The sequence below is a fragment of the Neoarius graeffei genome, chromosome 25 (assembly GCF_027579695.1).
Source record: "Neoarius graeffei isolate fNeoGra1 chromosome 25, fNeoGra1.pri, whole genome shotgun sequence".
Lineage (NCBI taxonomy): Eukaryota > Metazoa > Chordata > Actinopteri > Siluriformes > Ariidae > Neoarius > Neoarius graeffei.
The window spans coordinates 14,286,757-14,297,852 of NC_083593.1; the positions used below are offsets into that span (position 1 = coordinate 14,286,757).

The 11,096-nt window shown below is 42.1% G+C and overlaps 1 protein-coding gene across 1 annotated transcript; it reads left to right on the forward strand.

The window, feature by feature from the left end:
• The first annotated feature begins 1,586 nt into the window (after positions 1-1,586).
• On the forward strand, positions 1,587-4,337 carry LOC132873542 (interleukin-1 beta-like). Its single transcript, XM_060909217.1, has 7 exons — positions 1,587-1,657; positions 1,805-1,838; positions 2,388-2,466; positions 2,560-2,740; positions 2,853-3,020; positions 3,505-3,644; positions 3,897-4,337. The coding sequence occupies exons 2-7, from the start codon at positions 1,807-1,809 to the stop codon at positions 4,137-4,139; spliced, it is 843 nt and encodes a 280-aa protein (XP_060765200.1). The 5' UTR covers positions 1,587-1,657; positions 1,805-1,806; the 3' UTR covers positions 4,140-4,337.
• Positions 4,338-11,096: the final 6,759 nt, after the last annotated feature.

Sequence of the window (11,096 nt, forward strand, 5' to 3'; positions counted from 1 at the left end):
TTAATTTTGAGCCTTATGAATAAGCCATGGGCTAATGGTTAGAGAAGCAGCTTTGAGACCAAAAGGTTGCTGGTTCAATTCCTTCAACCATCAGGAATGGCTGAAATGCCCTTGAGCATGGTACCCAACCCCCAACTGCTCCCCAGGCTGCTCTGGGTATGTTGTACGGTATGTGACTCTGGATAAGAGCATCTGCTAAATGCCTGTACTGTAATAAGCTGATGAAATGTTGTGAAAGATCAATTATTTCTGTAAAGTTTTCATGATTCACCTGGTTCTTCTCAGTCAGTTGTACACAGACAAGCTGGTTACGTAATCATGTAGGGTTCTGCCAGTTCAGTCTTTATTAAAGCTCATGTAAGGCCATACACATCCATTAGAGTTATACCACTTGTTGGAACATTTTATGGTGTTAATGGCCATTAAGTTTAATGATGATTAATGATTAATGATCTGATTTGTGAAATTAGATGTTGAGATTTGCATAATTCACTAAAGTTATCTTGTATGAAATAAATAGGCTTGAGTAAAATTCACATCAAAGTGGCATAAAACAAAACTGCTGTTTAAATTTAGTTACACTAGAGTGAGTGACATGTAAACCTTACTTTAAAATATGGTCATTTAAATTTACTAACACTTGTGTGGAAATTACCACACTTTTCTTGATTAAATCTCACTCCAGTATTTATTGTGTTTTATTTTCATTCATTCATTCATTCATTCATTCATTCTTCTTCTCTTATTATTATTATTATTATTATTATTATTATTATTATTATTATTATTATTATTATTATTCACAACCTGCTTTTGCACCTGAACCCTTTCAGTCTGCATTATTTGCCTTAAGTACCCTGAGATTTCAAGCAGGCTAACTTCAATTATTTATTTATTTATTTATTTATTTTAAATTTATTTATCAGGTTATGCAAATTTACCGTGAAACATATAGCTAGTGGTGTGGCCAGGTTTCCATGTTATGTTTTCAAATGTCTTCTGAAGAAAGCTGGCTTCGTGCTTTCATTAGAAATTTCCTCCAAAAAATACACTTCACTGTAATTTCAGAACTTTTGTTGTCTCTTTGTGCTTGGATGTTCTTCCTCTTGTCATTTTCTTTTAGTGACAACATACCTGGCCAGGAAGAAGGAATTAGCTAACTTATACTATCATATACATTTAGATATTTATGAAATTTATCTTAAAACTTCATTTAATACCCAGCCACTGGGGCTGCACAAGCCAGTGGATACTTAGTGTCGGTCCCAACCCTGGATAGACTGGGGAGGGTTGCGTCAGGAAGGGAATTCGGTGTAAAACCTATGCTAAATCAAATATATGGAAGAGATCCGCTGTGGTGACCCATAATGGGAGCAGCCAAAAAGACGAAGAAGAGGAGGAAGAGGAGGAAGAAGAACTTAAAACTTCATTTGACATTCTTAATAGTCCCAAAGTTTACGTCATTAACTGGTTGCGAAATCTGGTCCTGAACGACAGTGACGTCAACTTCCGCTTGAGTGAATTTCCCAGCCAGCGCTCATAAATACAGCAGCCCAAGCACATAATTGCACTCACAAGCAGTTCAACAGCAAGAAACAGAGAGTCTCACAAGGACAACTTCAAATCGCAATTTCTAATCCAATCTCATTAACCACTGGTACGTATTCTGTCGTTTTATATGCATGTGTGAAAATCTGAAATTTGCAGGATGAATTTCTGACTGACTGACTGATTGATTCATTCATTAAATAATTGACTGATCAAAATGAAAAGTAACATTCAACTTTGCTCTTTTTCTTTTTAGAAATGGCTGACAAAGATTTGTTAATGCTGGAAAGGTAAGCCTTATTTTGGAAGCAATGAATAAACTAACATTATACAGTCATGGAAGTAACGTCTAGTGACATTAGTGTTATAGAATTTCATTTAACCCTAACACTGTTAGAATCTTAGAATAATCTGAGAATAACACTAAGACCCAGTCTCTGAAGGTGTTCAGTCATTGTGAATGTCCAGTAATAGAAAGACATCCGAATGATGAAGCTCCCGAATTGAGTAGTTAAAGCATTAGAAAGAATATACATAACTCTCCACATGTTTGGACATTTTCCAACTAGCAAAGCACATTTGTTTCTGTTGATGAGATTAGAAATGATTCCAGTCTGATGCTGGTAGACAAAGACTGTTCAAAGTTAACAATGTCTTATCAGGATCAGGATCATAATGATTTTGTTGCTGCTCTGCAACACAATACTTAATATTATTATTTCATATTGTTTTTATTCTTGTGCAGTCAGCAATACAATTAGGGCTTAGAGACAATTAGAGAGTTTCTGGATGCTAAATCAAAAAATAAACACACTCATGAATTCACTCCCTTTTAACAGCTACTTGGACAATGACTGTGAATTTGGTTCAGATGACACCGACTTTGACGAGCTGGACTGCTCTGATCCTTTGGCCATGGTAAGTCACATTAGTTAAGCCTCACCTCAACACAGCTCGTTTCTTTTCATTATATCAAAACCTGAGCTGACTGTGGACTCTGGTGTGTCACAGAGCAGCAGATGCGACCTTCACGAAGGACTCCGTATCGAGGTCACCAAGGAGCCTCTTAGCATGCGCAGCGTTGCTAATGTAATAATCGCTCTGCAGAGGCTGAAGCACACTCAAAGTGTTCAGTCCACTGAGTTCACTGACCAGGAGCTCTTCAATATCTTCATGGAGAATGTAATTGAAGGTGCGGTTTAAAACATTATATCTCAATGTCTATGCATATATTCTTACTTTGCTGTGGTGTGAGATGAAGCTGTTTTCATAAACACTGACACACTCCCATCTTCCTCACACAGAGAGCATGACGATCAACTTGAAGTGCAGTCAATCCAAGAGTTACAGCATGCAGGACAAGGTTGTGCAGTGCACTTTATATGACAAGTCTAAAAAGACCTTGGTGTGGAGGGAAGAGACTTCTATTCTGCTGGCCATCACTCTGAAGGCTGGACAAGAGTCAAATAAAGGTAAACTTCCCATGCAAACCACTGTTACTACTAACAGTTCATAGGAATTTATTTGGTTCGAAAGTCTGTGGCAAAATTCCTAAAAGCATAGAGCACAGTGGATGGATAAATACCTTATTCAGGTGCCCAGCTGTCAATTTTGTCAATTCCTATCATTAGCTTAGAACCTTAATCATTATTTTAAAACAACTGTAGCTTCAGTTTGCTGCATTTTCTCCCAATCCCCTTTGTAATCTGCCAATATTTATAATTCCTGCTGTCTCTCCTGTCTTCTATCCATCTTCTATCCATCTGCGGATAACTTCATTCTATTGCACCGTACAGAGTTTTGGTTCAATTTAAGTCCTGACTTGTCACTGTCATTTCTCAACCATCATATATTTTTAGTCTAATTCTTTATCACTGCTTCCTTTTGTCTTGATTGTCTATTGTATAACCCTCTAAGCTCTACTGACATTTAACCAAAGTCCATTATTTTCAACAGCATGGTTCAACCTCTCGTCCTTCGTTCCACCAAACTGCACAGCAAACACAAAAGGCCAGCCTGTATGTTTGGGGATTGTAAAGACCAACCTCTTTCTCTCATGCACGCTGGACAATGGAACTCCTCTTCTAGGCATCGAGGTATGTAAACATACTCATCTGACAAATCCACTGGATCATTTAGAGTTAGTGACTTGGCACACAGTTTTTTTTACTCACAAACAAGAAATGTCATATGGAACGTGGCAAATATTTAATAGATGTGAATGTATTCAGTTAAAGTGGAGAGTGAATGTGGTGTGATGTGAATAAAATGTACATCTTTCATAAAAGGATGTTTCAAGCATGATATTCACATATTATTATAGAAGTAATGGATGAATTCTTTTGTAGGAGGTAAAAGACAAGCAGAGCCTGAAGTCCATCAAGGAGAATGATGGCATGGAGCGCTTCCTTTTCTTCAGAAACGGCAGTGGTGACTCCCTTAACACCTTCGAGTCGGTCAAATACCCGGGCTGGTTCATCACCACCTCAAGGGACGACTTTAAGCCAGTGCAAATGTGTCAACAGCAACCCACTCCCCTCCAGCTGTTCACACTCGAGGATGAGAAAGTAGTCTCTCAGAATGAGATCTGATTCAGAAAACCAGTTTCCAGAAAGTATGTACTAGGTACAAGTGTAAATCTGGAGGCTCATTTTATGTTTAATTATATCTCAGCTTGAGGTATCTAACTGTTCTGTGCTTGTTTGTGGTTTTGCGATAATCACAAGATCAGTTCAGAATTATGTATTTTTATTTAAAACATTTTTATTTTTGGAAATATCTGTGCTTGTTTGTGGTTTTAAAATCACCTCTGTATGAGTTGTGTTTTATTTAACTTTATTTAATTTATTTATTACAAAGGTTGTGTTGATGTCATCACTCTAATTTATTATTATATTTAAAAGCCAAATAAATTTTTTTTCCAAATGCATGGCAGTGTATGGTATTTACCTAAAGATGAGAAAACTTAGCGTCATATTTAGGCTCAAGTTGTGGATGCACTAAGCTGATGCTGATTTGCAGAGAAATCTCAGATGGTTCATACCTGAAAGGAGAGAAATTGCAGTGACATGTAATTAATCTAGTTGAGGTTGTCATCCCATCAATGTACAGAGATAACTGGATGAACTTTTGTGCCCCCAGTTCCATGATGTATCTTAAAAGAGGTTAAGGTGAAAACAGTGCAAGTATTTTATGAAAATCACATGTGCAAAACTAAGATAATTGGACCCCACTGAGTATATGATATTATGATTATTTCTAATACCATGATCATACCTCTATAATCTACAGGGCCAAGCAAGTGTTTAAACACCTGCAGTTTCTTATGACTCAAATACTAATGCCACTTTAAACAAGTGCAGATCCTCTTGGAGAAAATGACATGGGCTGTTAGAATCTATTGTAACACAAGTACAAATATTCTGTGTTACAAAAGTCTAATTAAAGTGATTAGGTCTATGGAGTCTCCAATATAGTAGTTACAGTCACTTAATTTGTAACTATTCTTTAATTATTCTTTCTCATTTCTGGTTTTTCTTTTCCAAAATAGCTTCTTATTTAATAAATTAAAAAAAAAATGAGAGAGTATCATTTTAAAAGCTACCAAACGGCATGACGACAAGTTTTTACCCAATCACTGGGAGATGACAAGTTTGAATTCCAAGCCATTTATGGCCTGGAGTCCAAACACAATTGGCTGCGCTCTGTGGGTTAGAAGACAGCACACTCTCTCTGCCCTGTCAATCACAGTGACACTAACCAGTTGTGGGCATCTCCGGATATGTAAAAGCGAGTAGATGGTGCTTACATCTGAGTGTGTTACTCTACCCTGTGAGGCAACGTGAAAAGATAAAGTCGGTTGACTTCACCTGTCTCAAATGAAGCATGTGTCAGCCTTTATCCTTCTAGGATGGTAACTGTCATATTACAAGCAGAGTTGGTTATGGGATTGGAAGCGGCAGGTGACCAATTTTGAGAGAAACAACATCAACAGGAAGAACATGATAATTACTTACTGTCATGCATGACAGGGTGGGGGGTGTTAGCCTAACTTAAAGCACCATCAGGGTCCCCAGATTTCAAAGAAATGCATCCCTTCATTTTATATTATTGCTTACCAGCTGTTATGGTGAGAAACAGCATTAACCAATCAGGATTGTACTACTGGGGATCAATGTCAATGTGATTCGCAATCAATCAGTAGTTGTTATTATAAAAAAAAGCCATAGTTCTCTAGTTCTGTGCGAGAAATGTAAGACTCAGTAATTACTGCTTAGTTCATAATGAAATCCTACAAATATACATACTGAAAAATTAATTTGTACTTCTTAGTATTTAAAAGGAATGAGATGAAATTTAATTAAGAACTACTCATTCTTTCCTGCTTAGTTCCTCCATTATTACATATGAGCTGTTGAAAAGTACAGGTTGGTAACTGTCACTTGTTACTTATAAATTGTTTAATATCATTATTAAAATATAATTTGCATTTGTTATATTTCCCAAATTTCTTGTAAAAATGACTCTACAGGTTTATAACATTCTTTAACTTTTTGACCTGTGGTGCATTTATCATTGCCTCATGAGGGCACTGTGAGACTAATAAGATTGCTGTGTCTAATAAAGTGTCCATTGAACCCTGGGTAGAGGGGGCTGACAAGTGGGACCGATGGCTATAGAGTCTGTTCATGTCCAAAGTGATTCATATGATACAGTTACCTGATAAAGTGACCACGGAGTATATTCATTGCCTTTTCTCTTTGACTTTTTTTTTAATGATACAGTATATTCATTTTGTTATGCTTGTGGGAAATTTGGTCATTTTGACATCACAGTAATGTAAAATAAAACAATTTAAATAGTATTTGAAGCTTCAGTATTTTTCTGTTTGACACTAGGTTTGTTTGTTTTTTAAATAAATTTAATTTCACTTCATTTATTTCATTATTAACAAACACTAAAAATGATTCAGTGGCTTATTAAATGTAGCAAGAACAAATCTGTGCTTTTTACACAAAACTTACTTAAATGTTCTGTACTAAATTAATTAATGTAAATACCTTACTGGGTTAATTTAATTAAATTGATTTAATTTTGAGCATTATGAATAAGTAATGGCCTTGTCACAGTCTGGTCCAGTCCATCCATGCCTGAGGTTGTGGGACTTCCATGCCAGGTCCAGGCCGGGTCCTGGACAGGATTTCAGTCCTGCCCTGCTGAAGGCCATTCTCCCTGAAGCGGCACTCCCACACCTGCTACCACTCCTCTCCCATCAGCCAGGGCCTTCTTAAGAACTGTTTGGAGCTACTCCAGTTGCCAGACCGTCTCTCGTAGACTTTCCTGGCCTCACTACAACCCTTTGGTATTGTGTTTTCTTGATTCCCCCTGCCTGAATTGTCTCATCTCATCTCATTATCTCTAGCCGCTTTATCCTTCTACAGGGTCGCAGGCAAGCTGGAGCCCATCCCAGCTGACCATGGGCGAAAGGCGGGGTACAACCTGGACAAGTCGCCAGGTCATCACAGGGCTGACACACAGACACAGACAACCATTCACACTCACATTCACACCTACGGTCAATTTAGAGTCACCAGTTAACCTAACCTGCATGTCTTTGGACTGTGGGGGAAACCGGAGCACCCGGAGGAAACCCATGCGGACACAGGGAGAACATGCAAACTCCACACAGAAAGGCCCTCGCCGGCCCCAGGGCTCGAACCCAGGACCTTCTTGCTGTGAGGTGACAGCGCTAACCACTACACCACCGTGCCGCCCTGCCTGAATTGTTTCTTGTTTTTTTGTCTAGTCTTCTGTCCAGTTTTTTGCCCCTATTTTACCTGCCTGTTCCTTTGGATTGTGTTTTTGCTTCCTCTGCCTGAATTTCCTTTGTCCCTGTGTTCTTTGATTTTTGTTAAGATTTTTCTGTCCTGTTTTTGTCCCTGACCATGCCTACCTGCTCCTCTGTGTTTTTGACCTCCTGGCCTGTTTTTTGACCACTGATTTTTGCCTGAGCCCTACTGTACATGTGCCCTCTACTTCATCAAAGAAGCTTTCCTCTGTACACTGCCTCTCTTTAGTCTGCTCTTAGGTCCTCACTTCACCTCAGCTCACCATTTCTGACAGCACAGTCTGGCCAACATGGACCCAGCAGATTTCGCCCAGTTAAGAGCAGTGGTGCAGAGACAGGGAGCTCTCCATGGGACCCACCAACAGGTCATCCAACAGGTGAATCAAAATCTGACACTCTCAATCTTCTTGCCACTCAGCTACAACAGCTTCAAGTAACGTCTGCTCCTACGCAACCCCCTCCACCTACCGCTCCTCCAGCTCCTGCTCCAGCCCTCTTCAGAGAGCCAAGACTTCCCACCCCACAGCCATACGATGGAGAACCAGGTACCTGCAGATAATTTTTATCTCAATGCTCGCTAACCCTTGAGCTTCAACCACTGGCCTTCCCTACAGAGCTTTCCTGAGTGGCCTACACCTCACTCTACTCACTGGCAAAGCTAGAGAGTAGGGAACAGCTATGTGGGACGCCAATGCACCATGCTGCGCCAGCTTCAAGGATTTCACATAGGAGATGAGGCGAACCTTTGATCGCTCTCTGTCTGGCAGAGAGGCAACAAGAGAAATCATGGGACTGTGGCAGGGTGCCCGGTCTGCTTTTGACTATGCGATTGAGTTTCGCACCTTGGCGGCATCTTGTGGCTGGAATGAGAGTGCCTTGTTTGACGCATTTTTGAACGGGCTGTCAGACTCCATCAAGGATGAGCTGGTCTCGTGAGAACTGCCGCCTGATCTCCCCGTTCTCATGGACCTCGCCAGTTGTATTGACTCCCGGATCAGACAGCGGGTGAAAGAGAGAACTCTGACTAGTCTTGCTCCCCCTCAGCCTCCCATTCCTTCCGTTGAGCCAATGCAGGTAGACCGAGTCCGCATCTCACCTGAGGAACGACAGTGCCGTCGGGATATGAGGGCATGTTTTTATTGTGGACAGCTGGGGCATTTCTGCCAATCTTGCCCCTTTAAAAGGAAGAGCCCACCAGTGAGTTTAGGGGCCGTGGTGGGCAATGTCCAGAATCAGCCCCCTACAGATCGACTGCTACTCCCAGTGGTCATTATCTATGGCAATCAGCCCCATGACCTCCAGGCACTCATTGATTCAGGGACTGACAGAAACCTGATCTGCTCGACCACCGCCAAGTGCCTGGGGATTCCACTACTGGCTCTGAACCCATCCCTCACTGTCCTGACCCTTAATGGTACTGGTCTGACCACTATCACCCATAAAACAGCCCCGGTCACCATAAGAATTTCTAGCAACCATCCAGTTTTTTGTCATGAGCAATCCCCATGTGCCCATAGTTCTTGGTCTGCCCTGGCTAACTCTACATAACCCCCATGTCAACCGGACTAACACCATTTTAGGATAGAGTCAATTCTGTTTATCGTCATGCCTGAGATCTGCCCTCCCTTACGCCGAGCTGCTCCAGCCCACCATTGGTGAATATTCTGACCTCTCTAACGTGCCTCCTGAGTATAATGACTTAAAACTTGTGTTCAGCAAGTCTCAAGCTATTTCCCTTCCTCCCCATAAGCCCTATGACTGTGGAATTGACCTTCTCCCTGGGACTGCATCACTTAAGGGGCAACTTTACTCCCTCTCTGCTTCTGAAAGGCAAACCATGGATAAATACATCTGCGAGTTCTTAACAGCTGGAATTATTTGTCCCTCCTCTTCTCCTGCAGGGGCAGGATTCTTTTTTGTGGAGAAGGACAAATCCTTGCACTCTTGTAGTGATTACTGGGGGCTAAATGACATCACCATCAAGAACCGTTACCCCCAACCTCTCACATCTACAGCATTTGAGTTACTCCAGGGAGCCCAGATTTTCACCAAACTAGACCACTTCATGAGGATCAGAGAAGGGGATGAATGGAAGATGGCATTCAACACCCCCATGGGCCACCATGAATATCTTGTGGTTCTGTTCGGCCTGACTAATGCTCCCGCAGTTTTCCAGGCCCTCGTTAATGATGTCCTGAGGGTCTACCTTACCTTTTTTTGTTTATGTTTATCTGGATGACATATTAATTTTTCCCGCTCCCTTGATGAACGCCACATCCATGTCAGGCAGGTCCTTCAACGATTCCTGGAAAATAAACTCTTTGTTAAAGCTGAGAAATGTGAGTTCCATAGAAGTTCTGTCTCCTTTCTGGGTTTAATTATCTCCCCCGCACAGATTCAGATGGACCCCCTGAATCTCAAGGTAGTTGCTGACTGGCCCACCCCATCCTCTCAGTGAGAACTCCAGTGATTTCTTGGGTTTGCGAATTTCTACAGGCGATTCATCAGGAACTTTAGTATGGTGGCTGGGCCCCTCATGGCTCTAACTTCCACCAAGGTCCCTTTCAGCTGTGGGGAAGGGGCCAAGAAGGCATTCTCTGAGCTCAAACGAAGGTTCACGTCAGCACCTATACTCACCATTCCAGATCTGTCCCAGCAGTTTGTGGTTGATGTCGATGCTTCAGAGTCAGGGGTCAGGGCCATATTGTCTTAAAGATCGGCTAGTGACAACAAGCTTCATCCTTGCTCCTTCTTCTCTCGTCGGCTTTCCCCCTCTGAGAGAAACTACAATGTTGGCGATAGGGAACTGTTGGCTGTTAAACTGGCCTTAGATGAATGGAGACATTGGTTGGAGGGGTCAGACTTTCCCTTCATCGTATGGACAGATCACAAGAACCTCGAATACCTCAGGACTGCCAAGCACCTCAATTCTCGTCAGGCCCAATGGTCTCTTCTTTTCTCGCTTCAAGTTCACACTTTCCTTTCACCCAGGCTCTAAGAATGGTAAGCCCAATGCCCTGTCCAGAATGTTTTCTCCCCTCCAGGAGGAATCGACCTCCCCCGGGACCATCCTTCCTCCACGGTGCCTGGTGGGGGCCACTCTGTTAGAGGTGGAAACCTTGGTCCACAAGGCCCATGAGCAGGACCCAGGGCCCAGTGAAGCACCTCCTAACCATCTTTTTGTTCCTGTTTCCGTGCGGGCACAGGTGTTGCAGTGGGGTTATGGTTCCAGAATGGCGTGCCACCCAGGAGCAGCCCAGACTCTGGCACTCATCCAACAATGCTTTTGGTGGCCATCCATCAAGGAGGACATCCAGAGGTTTATGGCAGGTGCGACATCTGCGTCAAGAACAGGACTGGCAACAGACCCCCTGCCGGCCTACTGAGACCCCTTCCTGTTCCCCACCGGCCCTGGTCACACACAGCCCTGGATTTCATCACGGGACTCCCTAATTCAGGTGGCAATACTTGTATCCTCACTATTGTTGACCGTTTTTCTAAAGCTGTTCATTTTATCCCTCTGCTCAAGCTTCCCACTGCCAAGGAGACCACCGAATTGCTGATACTCCATGTTTTCCGTCTACACGGACTCCCCTCAGACATCGTATCAGACCGCGGACCCCAGTTCTCTGCTTAATTCTGGAAGGCCTTCTGTAAACTGATTGGTGCTTCTCGCAGTCTGTCTTCAGGTTTTCACCCT